Genomic DNA, 17,886 nt, shown 5'->3' with positions numbered 1-17,886 from the left:
CTCACTGTTCATTTTCCGGACCCTTGGTGGCGGTGGTGTGGTTTTTTCACCGTTGTCGGGTTCGATTTCGAAACCCTAGGTGGCTATGGTGGTGGCGGTATACTGCTTCACCATTCTCCTACCATCCCGTTACAATCAGACGCCCTTGAAAAACAATGGAAGAGCTTTCTCGAGTTGCTGTTGCCGAAGCTGAGCTTGAAGAGCGGAGTTCGACGAGAATACTCTTAATAGGCGGGCATGGAAGCTATCTGCTATGCTATTAGAGGATTTATACCGTAAGCACACAACTTCCACCTTGTTGGTTGTAGGTTTAGCTTGTATATGTGAAAAATGAATAAGAAAATAAAGGATATTTAAAAAAGAATTAAAATAAGATATTTTTCTGCACAAAACAAGGAAAGAGAATGAACTAGAACAAAACAGATTTTTTTCATTCTAGCACTACAAACATTTTGTTACATGGGAGTACATCCAATTGGAAGCTTACACACACACACTTTGTGCTAATGTAAAAGCCATCAAAACAGAGCGCTACAACCACCCGCCGCAACGCGGCGGGTTTGAATACTAGTTTTATAATAAGTTATAATATTATAACATGCTTTATATAATAAAATAAACTTTTATATTTTAATTTTACAATAAATTACAATGTTATAATAGATTTTATATAATAAGTTATAATGCTAAAGTATAAAAATAACTTAAAATTCTACATGTTTATTTAAATATATAAAATATATCACATAAAAATTGTAACATGTGTAATAATGTTGTAATTCAAATTCTAATTTATGAATAAACCAAACGAACATGAATGGGAACATGCCCGTGTTTGTTAATTTTAACTTTAACCGAATACAAATATATAATCAAACAATTCATTCATATAATCGAGTCAAGCTTAAACGAACCCTAGCTTTTATTGAGGCTCTTTAAATCAGCAAGCTCGAGCCCGAGCTTCACATATCGAGCACAAGCCGACTCCCGGACCTAAACTAGCTTTTTATCTAATATACTTCAATAATAAGTATAGGTACACATAAAATTATGTAAATGTATATAATTAACTATTGAAGAAACAAATTAAATACTTATAATTAATAAATAAATAATAAACGAGTTGAATCCGAACTTAAAAAATGACTCAAGACTCAAACATAAACTCAAACTCTCTCAAGTTAAATAAGTTGAACCCGAGTCTTACTGAATCAAAGTCGAGCTCAGCTTGACTCGGTTCGGCGCGGGGCCAAAATGAATTTTTCTTGACACCAATATCACAAAACCCTTTAAATTCATCACTTAAACCCATTTGACGCCCTAGTGGTTAGACCAGACAGACAGCACGCCGTCGTCTTTCCGGTGTCCAATCAGGTACTCAATCCGTCGGAATTCATCTCCGTTCCGATTATTATTATTATTATTATTGCCTCCGCACATTCCTAACCACACATTTGCATTATTATTATTATTAGAACCCTAATTACGTTCCTATTTTCAGATCATATATTGGCGTTAACTACGGTCTCATTCTCCGTTTTCCGTCAAGCATGAGGTGAGTGTTCAGTATATATCTATATAATATATGTTACTTATACAGTTTTATATAATTGCGTTTAAGTAAACCCTAGAATTTTAGATCTTAGTGACTGTACTAATAATTTATATTATATTGTTTATGTTTCAGTCGACCAATGGAGGAAGATGCACCAGTAAGTACTTTTACTTTCAGCTCATACCTTGATTGCTGTTACAATTAGGGGCGTAAACGAGCCGAGCCAGAGCTTGATTAGGCCCGAGATCGGCTTGGTTATTGTATATAAATTAGTTTGTATACGTTTTTTTAATTATTTTTATATATTATATGTTGAGAGAAACTTTAAATGAGTCTAAGCTCGGCTTCAGCTAGTGTAATAATTAATATCTTAAACAAGCCAAAGCTCGGCTCGAACTCGGGTGGGCAGTGTGAAATTAATACATAGAAGTCCAAAAGGGGTTAAACGTAAAAATACACAAGACTTGTTAAGGCTTGACGAACTTAAACGAGCTTTCCATACAAGCCTTGAGCTCGGGCTCGAAAGCTAAGGAATCTTTATTTGAGGCTCGGGCCCGGCTCGAGCTTGAAAAAGCTCGGCTCTTTTCGAGGTTTTTTTCCGGTCTGATCTCAAGCAGCTCGTGAGCGGCTCATCTTGTTTGCACCTGTAGTTACAATCCAAGTTTCTTTAACTTCTGCATTTGATTTTGAGTTGTTCACTTATATGGTAAAAATTGAAGCAGACAAAGAACGAGGAAGAGGAGTTTAACACTGGGCCTCTCTCTGTATTGATGATGAGTGTCAAAAATAACACACAGGTAACATATGCTTTTATATAGTTGATGATTTCTTTTATTATAATTTATGAGTAACATTGTTGGTGTCATTTTGTTGCACTTTCAGGTTCTTATTAACTGCAGGAACAATAAAAAGCTTCTAGGTCGTGTTAGGGCGTTTGATCGACACTGCAATATGGTGTTGGAAAATGTTAGAGAGATGTGGACTGAGGTTAGTTTTGTCATGAAAATAAGTTTTTTTTAGTTCTGTTATTTATTATATATGACATATTGTGCACTTTTTTATTATTATTTTGGGATTTTTGTTTGCCAGGTGCCCAAGACAGGAAAAGGCAAGAAAAAAGCCCTCCCGGTTAACAAAGACAGGTTTATTAGCAAGATGTTTCTTAGAGGCGACTCGGTTATCATCGTGCTTAGAAACCCTAAGTAAAAGCCAAAAGGTATTATTTTTTGCCTGTTTCTTATAAAACGTTTATCATTCAAACTTTTTTTTTTCTCAAGTTGACTCCATCATGCATTTATTACAAATTGTGTCATGTAAAGTAGTTAGTAGTTAGTTGGTGTCCCGACACAATTTACTAATACGGACATCTGTGTATTCTTGGTCTCGTTTTGTTATGCTTGTTTATTCAATCAGCAATTTTCTTCAAATGATGTATTTAGTTACTGGTGTTTGGGATTTGCTTATTTAAGCAGCTTATGCTTATAGCTAGAAGCATATAATCAGTTTATCAAGTAAAACTAATTATTATCTTGTGTAAACATGTAATTTGGAAACCAAGAATAATTAGTCTGAAATAAACCTTATATAATAAACCTGCTTATAGAAAACATCATTTAACCCTTAATTTAGCATATGAACATAAGCACTTTTCTCGAACCTTACACTCAAAAGTGCTTGGAAATAATCAAATATAAGTTCCTCAAATAAGAAATTCCAAACATACCTAAGATGATATCAGATATGTTGGAGTGTTATCTGGTATGCAATTTAGGACCGTGGATATTCATATTTCTAGACTAGCTGGCAGTTTCTTTTAGTAATCTTTTTATGGTTTTAACAAACTTGTCAAGTTTTGTGGTGAATAGAGTAAGCAGTAATCACATTTTTGTTTTTTATATTGCAGGACTTCTTCTCGTCTATCTTTTATCGACTTGTGTTGCAGTTAAAGCGCGTCTAGTACTACTTTGAGATGGAAATCACTGTCTTTCTGTTAAAAAACCTGGTTTGTATGATTTTTGTAATATGATGACTCCTAACTTCCTTTTGGCTTAGTACTTCTGACTTTGTCTTGATTTTCAGAAAGAAATGGGTACCGACTTAAACGTTTCTTTTAATTCCATCATTATTTCATTACGGATTGTTCCATTTGATAAGTTATTACGTTTCCAGTCTCAGATATTACACACGGTCACACACTCAGTTGAGTGAACTGTAACACTTTTGGTCTTTGATGTTAAAAGATCTGTTAAGTTATGATGAAAGACTGTTTTACTCGTTATAGTTCGAGGGAGTTGGTCAAACACTTTCGAAAGTGTCGGTCAAGCACTGTTGATGACTATGGGTGTAGTTTCTTAAGACTTAATGCCAAAAATGTAATATGGCATTACATTGTCACATGTAAAATACCTTAGTTACAGCTTTAATATGATAAAAAGGTTCTGGGATTTTAAATGTTAAATTCTCAGAACTATATTACATTACATTCTGCTACATATATATCATTTAAACTGGAAAACACGAAAATATTAGAGAGCAGTAGCTACATGGCGGAGTGGTGGTGCATCCGACGTCCCTTCCATCCACAAAGATAGCTGCCATGAGTCCTACCCCGTCGAGGTTTGCGATCACTCATTTCTACCACAGGAGAAACCAACTCTATGTCATCAACGTCACCGACATCACTGGAAAACTGCTTGTCGTACTTGTAATCATCAGCAGATCGCCTGTCTAGCCATGAAATAATGTCACCGAAGACTATATCAATGTTGTGATCAGGCTCACCCGAGGTTAATGCATGCCACATTCCTGGGTATAGTTTTATGGTTTTGTCTTCGCTGCTAGCCTGTTCGTATAAAGCCCGGCTCACTTCTGGGTCTGTCACTGTATCCGCCTGTCCATGTAGAACAAAAAATGGCAAGGTCACCTGCATATTACAAACCGCTGTATGAATCATGTAACCGAAACCTTGCTTAATAATCACAAGTCAAAACCGGACTCTCTATTTGAAGAGCTTCTGACAAGGGTAATAATGTAAAATGACCTCGGTTAAGCTGTCCTCGAGACCCATGCTGGTCCTAAGCATTTCAAGAGCGGTTTTCAGCCTCGGCTTTTCTTGATATATCAATGTGTTTGAGCGTATCTGCGCAAATATCCAATTCTTGGTGAATTTAAGTACTTACCCTTCTTCGATTACAAATTTTGGTAAAAACCTCACCTCTTCTCGCTTAACAGGATCCTTAAAAGCCGCATCGATAACATCTTTTGTAGGCACAATCTTCCATCTCGGTATCACATCTTCCACCTGTGTTAGCATGCTTATCACCAGTGGGTGTGGCTTCACCTTCTCGGATATCTACAACACATTAAAAACACGAGTTAATATGCTTTGAGAGCTTGTACCGTACATCACAAGTGAAAATGGTTACCTTACACATAGGTGCGACAAGAATGGCCCCGTGCCAAAAAGTGGGGTCCTTTCTATGTATAAGAAGGGCAACTGCACCTCCCATGGACTCACCATACAAGAACCGTCTCTTGTTCTTGTACTCCTCTTGTCCTAAGTGGTTCGACCCATAAAAGAAGTTAGTGGTTAGACGTGGTCCGTTTTAAGGTGCATTTAATATTGCGACTAAATTGCATATGTACCGGAAATGTATTTAAAGTAATTAGAGCAGTCGGTGACAATATTATCAAATTTTTTGATGTAACAACGTGCCCCCATGGATCGTCCGTGCCCTTCATAGTCTATTCCAAAGACTGCGTAGCCGTAGCTCGCCAACTTGGTTCCACACCCTATAAAGCCAAAATAACATCAAATCGAAAGTGCATTTATCGTATAAAAGCATGTGATAATTATATATTATGAATTTAACTAAATCAACTTTGTTAAACAACTTAGTATCATAGTTTAGACTTTTGAACGAGTCAAAACATATTTTTTTTTTCAAACGGAAAATTTCATTAACCAACAAATAGATCACCAACCCGCTAACAAGAAACTAGCAAGAGGCGCTAAACAACAACATAAACAAAACAAAACAAAACGAATTTCGTAATTTTTTTTTATTTCTTTTAAATCAATACCTTTCACTCTACTTTTGATTTAAATAAAAGTTAGACTATGTATAGAGTAAGCACTAATTGATCAGAAACTAATAACCAAAAATATATATATAAAACTATAAATATGATCAACGGTAAAAAAGCTTAAAATGCTCAACTCAATTTATTTTTATTTATAAAATACAAATATTATATTTTTAACAAAAAGAATATAATTAATTTACAAGAAAAAATATAATAAAAAGTGGTGGGTGAAAACTGAAAATAGTATACAAGAGTTTGGTAACCAGACTTAAAAGTGCAATAATACGTGTAGGGCCCATTCACTTATTTTCTACCTCTAGCAATTACTCTTACATGATATATCACTTGTTGATCACCTACTACAACAAACCATATTTGACTCCATTTAATTAACTTTCATAAGCATACATTTAAATACATGGCAATTAATCAAATGTGGCCAGAGTAAGCTTTCATAATTTTGTATACTTTAAGGCTCTGTTCCCGAGTTTAACTTAAAATAGGAAAGGAAATGAAAGGGATGGAAAGAAAGGAAGTGTTGTGTTCTCGAGTTTTATTAAAGGAAGGAAAGAAGAATTAGGTGTGTTCTCGAGTTTCATTTAATGTGAGAAAGGAAAAGAAAGTGGAGGTTTTGTAGTGTAAAATCTTTCTTTCCATTTTGGAAAGAATTGGTTGGTAGGAAAGGAAAGAAAAGAAAAGAAAGGAATGGAAATATTTTCCTTTCTTTTCCTTTTCTACCTTAAAGTGAGCTCGGGAACACAGCGTCGGGGAGTGTTTGGAATTGGTGCTTTTAGAGTTTTAGGTGCTTTTTGAGGGATCTTTTGGACATTTTGCTCCAAAAAGCAAAAAGTATTTTAAAGAAGCAATCCTAAACATGCACTAAGAAAGAAAATTAAGATGATTTCTAAAAATAAAGTGGATTATTTTACTCAAAACAAGATATGCGTGAAATACGCATCATAAAAAAGATATGGTGATATTTAACTATTCATCATACTTTTTTATTTGAACGTGTACTTTTTAATCTATAATATATATAGACGAAGATCCAAAAATCTTACGTGTCGCGATGTGGTCGCTTCCTCTTTTTTCGGAGTCACCAGATTTGCTTAATTTTTAAATGGAGACTTCTCATGCATTTGACCCGAAATTATGGGTATGGGTCTTACCAAACCCATATATTTCTTAAACGAGTTATAACATCTCTATAAATAAAAAAAATATTCTCACTAAATTATTGATGTAAAAATCCTATAAAATAGGATATACTAAAAATTAATATCTTATTTATTTTAAAAAAGATATATATATTATTTAAATTAAAAAAAAACAGTTTGATAGTAAAAAAAATAAACGGGTCTTGATTCCCATCAAACCATAAGTATATTATTAACTTTCATAAATATTATTTATAATTAAAAAACCAACTTTATAGTAAAGGAAATAAATAGGTCTTGAGTCTCATCAAAACCATATAGTTTTTAAATCGAGTTATAACATTTCATTTATTTGTCAAACAATTTATCATTAAACCATAAGTATATTATTAACTTTCATACAATAAAAAAATATAAATACAAAAAATAAATAAATATTAGAACAAATAATATAAAACAACCCCCGTAATACGGGGGGATAAAAACTAGTATATTATATACAGTTTTTTTATAATGACTAAATATTGCACCATAAATATTATACCTAAGTACCTTACCATCCCATTAAAGTAGGAATGACAATATATATCATATACGTATAAACAGCCAAACCAAGATTAGAGTATAATAAATATTTATCTTAAAACAATATACTGTAATAACAAATTTATATATCAAGTTAGAAGTTATATATATATTGATTATTCTTAGAAACACGTACAAAACATAATGTTTTGATAATAAAATGGTCATCATTTATTTCAAAATAAACCCCTGTCGCCGTTATTTTACACCTAACAAATTAGTTTTAATTTCAAAATTAATCAAAAATCCATATTACAATATGGACCTCGTGTCTATGATGACCCGACACGACCTAAATAATAATACTACAATTATTTATTGAAAACTTTAGTTTAAAAAATAATTAATAAATATATGTTAAGATATGTTTGGACTTTATTGGACAGATGGGCAGGTGAGCTGATTGTGAGTCGGTGATCTACACAGAATTGAATTATGTTTGCTTTGTGATTCTAGAAGCTCACTGATTAAAATCCAATATGACCCTCTTCTAGCCATTCAGCGGCCCGTATGATATGAAGAAAATATTAACACGAACTTGTATGAGGTCGTATTAATTATTATACGGGCCATAATAACTTAATTAAACATGACTGATATGAATATGATATGATGTTGTGTTAGAAGTCATATGGTATCCAAAATATGAAAGTAACATATATCTTTTTTTTAACGGCGAATTTCACTGTTAAGTTAGACCGCAACTCCTTACTGAGTAGCCCACCACCCCACTTAGGCCAGACTATATTGTCTTAATCGGACCCACGCTGACATCCAAGTTTGGCTTGGCGTTCCCCAAGAAAATTTCCATCCACCTGTCACTAGACAGATGTTGTACCCTCCACAAGAGAAGCCTCTCTGGAGTAAATACACTGTGATAGAAAACTCGGGAGCTTCAAAATTCGAACCTGACCACTCAAAAAGGATAGAAACTTATCCATCATTAGCATAACCACTCCATCGTTAGATATGAAAGTAACATATCTACTATATGATATTAGGCGATGTCCTAGTGTGTACAAATTTGGAATTAACCTTGAAGTTAGATAAGAAAATATATATATATTTTAGTACCTCTCATGAAGTCACTGCATTCCATACCATAACCTTCATAAATATAAAAATGTGTGATTATTAATATTTAGTAACTAAAAACTATACAAAACAAATATAAATATAAATATAGATACCATGGCAAAGGAAAACAAGGGCTTTTGGAGAAGAGAGAGGAAGCCATTTGCATGTGAAGAGCTGCACTCCTCTTGAATTCCTTATGTACTCCTGTAATTCCATCTAACTCATCATTAACTAAACATTAAATCTTAATTGTAAAAACCACTCTTCAAGATTTATTTATTTATTTATTTTATTGAAACTTGGAATCATAAGGCTCAACTTTTGTGCCAGCCAGATTCATGGAACCAATGATCTATACATACATATACATATATATGACAGAGAGAGAGAGAGAGAACCTCTTGGTATACAACCTCCATTGATGTTGATGTTGATGTGATGATTGAAGAGGTAGGTCCCAGCAGAGACCAGTTGGTCCCGCAAGACTCACCTTCAACAGGGTTGTCTGCGCAAAGGCCATCTGCTCCCGCAGGACCCACCATGCTCATAGAATCTTACGCGCAGTACGCAAGCTGTACACGCAGGGAAAGCCTCCCAATGGTGAAGTACCCCGCCTGTTCCCGCAGTTGCGGATACAAGCCATCAGGGAAGGCTACCCGCAGACAGCAGGGCTACACGTACAAGACTAGCTACTTCAGCAGTCACATGAAGGCATGAGCAAGGCGGGAACAATCCCGCCCAAATGAGCCAGTCTGATTCTGAAAGATCTTTTGTACCATACCTACCAAGGTATGGATAGGACAGACGATCTGACCAGAACAGCCCATGAGCCAATCACAGGGTGACAGCTCACCGACAACAGTGCGAGGAGGAGCACCCTCTAGTACTGTTTGTCACTATTAGCCGCTGCCTACTCACCAACCCTCACTGTGGAGCAGGCGCAGCCTACAGTTGGTGGAATAGTATTACTGTTGGCCGTAACCTATTCACCAACCAGCATGGCCTGCGTACAATCCACAGTCAGTGGGACGTGCATGGTCTACAGTTGGTGGAATAGTGCAGCCGACTTTATTACTGTTGGCTGTAACCTACCCACCAACCAGTATGGCCTGTGCGTAATCCACTGTTGGTTGAACAGGAATACTATTCAGCCGGCTGTACCTTCTAGAAAACCTACCTTCGGCTATAAATACTCCAATATCTTGGAATGGTAAGATCATCTACTATCTCGTATAACTTACTTGATAATTGCTCTAATAGTATTCATATACTTTTATATTCAAAGAGCAATATAGACTGATTCTCACGCCGGAGGGTGGTCACAAGGAGGAACCCCCCCCCTTCTCAGTGACGAGCTTACGGTGTCTGTTTTGCAGGTTCCCTAAAGTACAACTTACTCTGCTGGACCTAACCTTCGTGGGAAACATTATCTAGCCCCCAGATTATCCATAATCTGCCCGGGGTCACTTAGTGTTTCTTCATTGGCGCCATCCGTGCATAAAGCTAGAACTACATCTTTCTCCAGTTTTTCAAAACTTCCAAGATGACTAGAGAAATTCCGGTAACCACAACCCCAGCCACTGGGGTTAACACCGGCAACACAATGTTTACAAACACTACCCCAGCCACCCAAGCTGGGGCAAGTGAAATACATTTTACGAACACTACCCCAGTCACTCATGTAGGGGCAAGTGGAGTAAATATTCCACTGGGATTCACTGATGCCCAGCTGGAAAAACGACCTCGAGCCCCTCGCCAAACACTTGATCAAGTGAAGGCATGGGCCGAGGCACGTCAAAGAGAATTTCAGGCTGAGTTGGACGAACGCTTGCGTTCAGTCCAACAAGCTGAGGAATTCGGTAGTACTCGCCAGCACCTCAACATGAGTAGTGAGCACGAGTACTCAGACGGCGAGGGGGAAGACTCCGACACCGACGCGAACCCTCGCCATAGGGCGAAAGGGAAGCGTAAGGAAACGGATCCCCAGCCAAAAAGGAACTTTGGGGAAGTATTCCAACCAGTCACGGAAAAAAGCTCTCGCGACTTCTCCAAGGCCTTTAGACCTACTGCTACAAACGCAGGAAGGTCAAAATTTGCAAGGGACATTGCAGAAGCAATCGCCCCGAGGAGTGCCAAACAAATGTCCAACGTTGGCACATACGATGGTCTATCCGACCCAGATGACCATCTGAACAGGTTCATTGCGGGGGCAACCGTCAGTAACTGGACGGAACCCACGTGGTGCTACATGTTCCAGATGACTCTGGTAGGAGCAGCCAGAGCATGGTTCGACCGTTTACCGGTCCACCACATTTATGACTGGGCAGACTTCCAGAACAAGTTCAGTCAACAGTTTAGTCAACAGAGGAAACACACTGAGGAGCAGTGGACGATCCTCAACTGTGTCAGAGAAGAGGATGAATCCTTACTAGACTTCATCACCCGCTTCAACTCCAAGAAGGTGAGTCTGGGCAACATCAGTGAAGACCTCGTTCGCGCCGCTTTCATTCAGGGCGCTGAATACCCAGAACTCATCCGCACTCTGACGGGTAAAGACGGTATGCCATCCACGTGGGATGCCATAATGACGGCAGCCAAGCGCTTTGCCGAAACAGAGAAACAGCTGGGAAGAGATCTCCTCCACAATACAAACCTCTACACGCAGAGGACAAGGGAGAATAATGTAAGAACCGCCCGGCTAAACAAAAAGAGGCGGCAAGGTATTTGGCAGTCAAGGATAAACTTTGACGCCCCCTCAAGCTCTCGCCCTCTGGTTGGCGGAAGGGACAAAACGCACCCTTTGAACCGAAAAAACCGCTGGACGCCACTCACCAAGAGCGTCACGGAGATATTTGCCACGGAAAAACTGCCATGGCCAAAAGCTCCAGTGATCCGACAGAAACCCAATGCGGATCAAAGCAAGTCTTGTGACTTCCATGGGACAAAGGGCCATAGCACTGAGGAGTGCACATCCTTGAGGGACATCGTCGAGACATTCGTCAAGGATGGGAGGCTCGCACACCTCGTGGCATCCATCAAGAAGGGAGGAAGGAACGACAACAGGTACAGGGGTAACGGACGGAAGCCCGTCGACATTAGCATCAACATGGTCCATGGTAAGGTCAGAGGAAGAAAGAGACCAATGACCGAATCATGCGCATGGAAGGAAGCAGAAGTGCGCTTCCCGCGAGTGCCGGGAGGCCCAAACAAAGAAGGCCCCATTGTCATTAAAAGCCAGCTGGGGCACTACATCACCTCCCGCACCCTCGTTGACAATGGCGCATCGTCGACAGTGATGTACAGGCAGTTCTTCGACAAGCTCGATGATGAAGACAAGGAACGCCTGGAGACGGTCTACGCTTCAATGGAAGGGTTTGACGGCAGCATGAACACTCCCTTGGGCATCCTATCTTTCCCCGTCACTCTCACTGATGGGAATTATTCACGCACGGAGGATGTGGATTTTGTTGTGATGAAAAAACCACATCATACGTATGACATCCTATTCGGGAGAGACGGGATGGCAAGATTCAACGCTGTGGTATCCTCAGTCCACGGCATGATGGGATGGCCAACAACTGAAGGCGTAGCGATGATCACGGGCATTCCCCAGGTATGCATCGCATCTGTCTCCTCTAAACCCAAACCGAAGATGGCCAAACAAACCATCACTGAGCCTGAACAGTGGGCATTCAATGGGAAATATCCCGATCAGGCCGTTACCATTGGCCCGACAATTGTTGATCCAACACGCACCTTACTCAAGCGCTTACTGCAGCGAAACGCAGACATCTTCGCGTGGACACCAGCCGACATGACTGGTGTACCCCGGGGAAAGGCAGAGCATAAGCTCAAATGCGATCCGGCCGTAACGCCGATCGTACAAAAGCGCAGAGTAATGGGGCCCGAGCAAACCAACGCGTGCAGAACCCAAGTCAAGGAACTCCTTGATGCGGGCATCGTGCGCGTTAGCAAATATCAAACATGGGTTGCAAATCCCGTAATGGTACCGAAGAATAACAAACAATGGCGCATGTGCATAGATTTCAAAGATTTGAATAAAGCATGCCCCAAAGATTGTTATCCGTTGCCAGAAATTGATCTCAAGGTGGATTCGGTGGCACCATTTCGCCTTAAATGCTTCTTGGATGCGTATAAGGGGTACCATCAAATCCACATGGCTGTGGATGACCAGGACAAAACCGCCTTTCGGACGCCCGATGGCACATTTTGTTATAAAATGATGCCGTTCGGACTTAAGAACGCGGGGTCCACGTACCAACGACTAATGGACAAAGAGTTTCACGCCCAAATTGGGAGAAACTTGGAAGTCTATATGGATGATTTGGTCATCAAAAGCCCCGAGCCAGAGACGATGTTGAAAGACATTGAGGAAACTTTCAACACGCTCAGAAAGATAAACATGAAGCTCAACCCGAGCAAGTGTTCATTTGGGGTGGAAGAAGGGAAGTTCTTAGGGGTCATTATTACTAAAGATGGCTTCAGAGCGAACCCTGAAAAGGTCGAAGCCATTGTCAAAATGGAATCACCTACCACCATAAAACAGGCTCAAACACTTAATGGACGACTAGTCGCGCTTAACCGCTTTTTGGCAAACCATGCGGATAGGTCGTTCCCTTTTGTGTCAACACTAAGAAATTGTTTAAAGAAAACGCACTTCCGCTGGACACCAGAAGCGGAAGCAGCTTTCCAGGAGATTCGATCACGCCTGATCGAACTCCCAACACTCACAGCACCACAAGCGGGAGAGGAGTTGATCCTATACCTCTCCGCAACAGATAGAGCAACCGGGGCAGTCCTGCTTGTAGAACGAAAAGGCATCCAGATGCCAATCTATTATGTTAGCCGCGTGCTGGCAGACGCGGAAACCCGGTACTCTACCCTGGAAAAACTGGTCTTGGCACTTATACACGCTTCACGCAGGTTGAGACGATATTTCCAGGGTCACCCAATCACTATTCTCACCAACTTCAAACTCTCAAATGTTCTAGGCAAACCCGAGTTATCGGGACGCCTAGCCAAATGGGCAATTGAATTGGGAGAATATGCGATTCAATACAAGCCGAGACCAGCCATTAAAGGCCAGGTCCTGGCTGATTTTATTGCTGAAGTCCCCGCTGCGCGGGAGAAAGAGTGCCAGGAGGAGGTTCAACCCTCCCCAGCACACGAAATCGATGAGGTCTGGCGACTCTATACTGATGGAGCAGCTAGTAACGAGGGTTCAGGCGCAGGGTTAAAATTAACAAACCCAGCAGGCCAGGAATATACTTATGCTATTCGGCTGGATTTCCCAAGTACGAATAACGAAGCTGAATATGAAGCATTCCTGGCCGGATTGAGGATTGCGCGTAAAATGGGTGTAAAAAATTTGGAAGCCCATGTAGATTCCATGCTAGTGGCAAACCAAATAAACGGGACGTACACGGCTGTAAATGACACAATGGCCCTGTACCTTGCCCAGGCCAAAGCCATCATGCGCGATTTTAATGATTGTAAAGTGATACATGTCAAGCGCAGCGAAAACAAATCTGCGGATGCGTTAAGCAAGCTTGCATCACTGGCCTTCACCCACTTGGGTAAGGACATCCGCGTGGAACTCCTCGAAACACCATCAGTCCCGCACAAGGAAATTTGTGTCATCCAAACCGGTACAGAAACATGGATGACCCCAATAATAAAATACCTTGAAGCAGGAACGTTACCAGAGTCGAAGTCACAGGCAAGAAAACTACGCTGTAAAGCACTGAATTATCAGCTGGTCAATGACACCCTTTACAGACGTAACTTTCTTGGCCCATTGTTAAGATGCGTGGACAACCAAGATGCTGACTACCTCCTAAGGGAGGTTCACGAAGGCATCTGTGGAGTACACGCAGGCCCCCGCGCTGTGGTAGCCAAGCTAAACAACGCGGGATACTTCTGGCCGGGTATGCATATGGACGCGTTGGCATACATCAGAAAATGCAGATCTTGTCAGCTTTACGCACCCAACACGCATCGCCCGAAAAATGAACTTGTTCCTGTCACTTCCTCATGGCCATTTCAGAAGTGGGCCATTGACGTGACAGGCCCATTTCCAACAGCAGCTGGGAATGTTCAGTTCCTAGTGGTGGCCATTGACTACTTCACCAAATGGATAGAAGCGAAACCTTTAGCCCAAACAACCGCAAAGCATATCAAAAAATTTATTTGGGAATTTATTATTTGCCGTTTTGGACTTCCACAGAATTTGGTAAGCGACAATGGCACCAACTTTGCTGACAAGAAGCTACAGCAGTGGCTGAAAGAACTTCAAATCACCCACACCTTTACCTCAGTGGCACACCCGCAAGGTAACGGTGAGGTAGAAAGAGCAAACAAGAGCATCGTCGAAGGCATCAAGAAAAGACTCTTGGAACACAGATCCGGCTGGGTGGACGAGCTTCCGCACGTCCTTTGGGCAAACAGAACGCTGAAGAAGACCAGTACGGGAGAAACCCCGTTCAGTCTCACTTATGGCACTGAAGCCATGATCCCAGTCGAAATCGGTTTACCCTCACCAAGGGTCTTAATCCAACCAGAAGACAATGATGCGGAAAGACGGTTAGACCTTATGCTAACCAAAGAGCGCAGAGACTTAGCCGCCGTGCGTGAAGAAAACTACAAACGACAAATGCAAAAGTACTACAACACGCGGGTAAAACTCTGCAACTTCAAGGAAGGAGACTACATACTGCGTAACAACGAGGCTTCGAACCAACAACGCCCAGGAAAGTTGGCCCCGATTTGGGAAGGGCCATACATCATCAAAGAAGTTCTGGGAAAGGGCGCGTACCGGCTCGAAAGGCTCGATGGCACTCCCATCCCTAGAACATGGAATGGAGCTCAATTACGCAAATGTTATATGTAGATCAATTCCAACTTGTAAAGAAAAGGCCTAGAGCCACTTCTAATGGAAATGATTCTCCTTTCACGATGTATTGATAGCTTGTAACCTATGAACTTCCCTTACGGGAAGAAGTAGTTGCGTGTGGAAGGCGGCAATACCCGCATAAACACAACGCCAAAATGTTAAAGTTCCTAAGGAAAACCTACACGCAGGTCAGATGTAGGTAAAGTTTAGCCATCCTTGGAAGTGCAAGTGACGGTCTTACCCGCACAATCACGAACAAGGAAGCCAAACTTAACTTACCGTCTACCACGTTATAAGGTTAACTTATGAACACTAAAAAAAAAAAAGGACAAGAAAAACCTACACGCAGGTCAGATATAGGTCTAAAGTTAAAGCCATCCTAGTAAGTGCAAGTGACGGTTACACCCGCACAATCACGAAAGAGGGAGCGAAAACTTTAGTCCATTATCAACCACGTTCAAAGGTTTAACTTAATGCCTTAGAAATTTTGAAAAACCTACACGCAGGTCAGATAAAGGGTAAAGATTAGCCATCCTACCAAGTGCAAGTGACGGTTTTACCCGCACAATCACGAAGGAGGAGGCGAAACTTTAACCCATTATCAACCACGTTCAAAGGTTCTTATTCTAAGCACTTGGGAAATTGCTAATTTAAACTAAGTATGCAAGTCATAAGTTTATAAAGCAAAGAACCCAAGGAAATAACAATCTTATACGCAAAGAGATTAATATTTCACAATCAATTACAAGGGCTGGGTAACTACCCGCCTAAAAGAAATCTATACAAAGCTAAGTCTATCCTAGCAGCGGGAAGGGATCTTCAGGATCAGGCTTCAGGGCCACCTCCGCTTGGGCCAGCACCATCAGAGCGCGGCTGCCCAAGGAAAGCCTTAAGGATGTTTAGCCCATCATCAGCAGCAGCGACTTCATTCACCTTCTCCACCACTGGATGCGAGAAGGCAGCATACTGATTCACAGCTTGGTCATAAGCAGCTTCAGTATTAACATTGAATAAAGGGAAGTTGGAGGGCGGAAAGCCTCTCTCAGCAAACCCTAGACCAAGCAGGAAGCCAGTCTTCTGCCCATCCTCATGAGAAGCGTTGAGGGCTGCGCTCATTGCATCGTCGTAAGAGGTCTCTGAGAGGACCTGACGCACAACCTACAAAAGAATACTTAGAACATTTTCTAATTACAAGCAGAAAGCGTAAAGAAAAAGAGGATACCTGAGGCAACGCTTCTCGAAGCAACCATTGGAGGGTAGCTTGACTTTCTTTACAAGCACGTTCGGCTCCGCTTTTATCAAGGTTGGCAAGTTGAACTTCCTTGGCGGCAGCTTCTTCGACGCTTTTGAGTTTCCTTTCAGTACGGTCAAGCACCCCCCTCTGGTCAAGGATCTCCTGCAGCTTCTTGGCATCTTCCATTGCCAAGGCGTCATGAGCATGCTGAAGAGCCTTTAATTTGCATTTAAGCTGCTCATTCTCTTCGCGAAGTGGCTCAGCAACAGCTTCAGCCTTGGCAGCCCTCTCAGTTGAGTTTCGCGCAGTCTCCTTGGCCAGCCGAAGCTGTTCATTCACAGCTTGGGCAGCCTTGGAGCGGGCCTCGAGTCGCGCCTGGACTTCAACCTCAAGGGCCTTGAATGCCTTCTCCTTCTCGGCTGCGGCAGCGGCCAACTGCCGGTTCTCCTCCCGAAGAGCCCGCGCTTCAGATATATCTTTGGCGCGAGCTGCTTTTAACTTGTCGTTTTCACGACAAAGCAGCTCGACGCGGGGCTGCGTTCGGGCCTGGAGAACCCGAAGCTCATTGGTTAGCCTACCCTCTTGGTAGCTAGCCATGGCTTCCCCCAACGCACCATGAGGAGCAGCGTGGCGAGCCCAGTCCACGCACTCCACAGGGGTGCGAAGGGTTGTTCCTCGGCGTATGTTCCATCTTGGAACATACACTTCATTGGAATCCGACACTGCAAAAGAAACAAAGGCAGTTAGGAAAAGATGATAAAAATATGTAAAGGAAAAATAACCCTACGTACCTGTAGGGTCAATAACAGGCCGATAGCCGCCAAACCCATCACCTGAACCTAAAGGAAATCCATCCAACAGGTCAGGCAGACGGGAAGGTGGCATAGATCGGCGGGAAGCCTGGCGCATACCTGAAGGTCCGGCCGTCGGTGCCGGTGGCGCAGGTATAGTGGCAGCCGCTGTGGTAGCCATGGTTGGCGCCACCTCCTCAGCAACAGTAACCGCCGGCTCCGTGAAAGATGCGGTAAAAATTGCACTCACGGCCGGCGGAGACACCTTCTCAGCTGGAACAGCCTCAGGAAGGCTGGAACCAGCGGAAGCAGGCGTAGACGCCTGGGTCGATGCCTCGGGAAGGCTGACCGAGCCTACCGTCATTGGCGGGGGAATACTTGCTCCAACTCCACCCTGGAATGCGTCAACATCCACACCTACACAAGCAAAAGTGTTAGAAAAATTTATTTTAAACAAATCTAGACAAGAATTATGGGGGTACTTACGG

General features: G+C 41.6%; 2 protein-coding genes across 2 annotated transcripts; one reads left to right on the top strand and one right to left on the bottom strand.

The window, feature by feature from the left end:
• The first annotated feature begins 1,297 nt into the window (after nt 1-1,297).
• On the top strand, nt 1,298-3,669 carry LOC143534654 (uncharacterized). Its single transcript, XM_077029091.1, has 7 exons — nt 1,298-1,374; nt 1,502-1,555; nt 1,688-1,712; nt 2,278-2,352; nt 2,438-2,542; nt 2,645-2,771; nt 3,459-3,669. Exons 2-6 carry the CDS (start codon nt 1,551-1,553, stop codon nt 2,759-2,761), a joined length of 327 nt encoding a protein of 108 aa, XP_076885206.1. The 5' UTR covers nt 1,298-1,374; nt 1,502-1,550; the 3' UTR covers nt 2,762-2,771; nt 3,459-3,669.
• Nucleotides 3,670-3,982: 313 nt separating this feature from the next.
• Nucleotides 3,983-8,648, bottom strand: LOC143534653 (caffeoylshikimate esterase-like). The gene is made up of 7 exons (XM_077029090.1): nt 8,574-8,648; nt 8,458-8,490; nt 5,201-5,347; nt 4,981-5,111; nt 4,770-4,907; nt 4,596-4,694; nt 3,983-4,478 (listed from the first exon to the last, which is right to left on the bottom strand). The coding sequence occupies exons 2-7, from the start codon at nt 8,480-8,482 to the stop codon at nt 4,095-4,097; spliced, it is 924 nt and encodes a 307-aa protein (XP_076885205.1). The 5' UTR covers nt 8,483-8,490; nt 8,574-8,648; the 3' UTR covers nt 3,983-4,094.
• Between the last annotated feature and the right edge of the window lie 9,238 nt (nt 8,649-17,886).

Source organism: Bidens hawaiensis, unplaced genomic scaffold, assembly GCF_021521415.1.
Source record: "Bidens hawaiensis isolate Kalapana, Puna unplaced genomic scaffold, B.hawaiensis_p1.1 tig00010256_1, whole genome shotgun sequence".
NCBI classification, from domain to species: Eukaryota; Viridiplantae; Streptophyta; class Magnoliopsida; order Asterales; family Asteraceae; genus Bidens; species Bidens hawaiensis.
The sequence above is the reverse complement of the archived record's forward strand: the minus strand, read 5'-3'. Positions and strand labels throughout refer to the sequence as shown.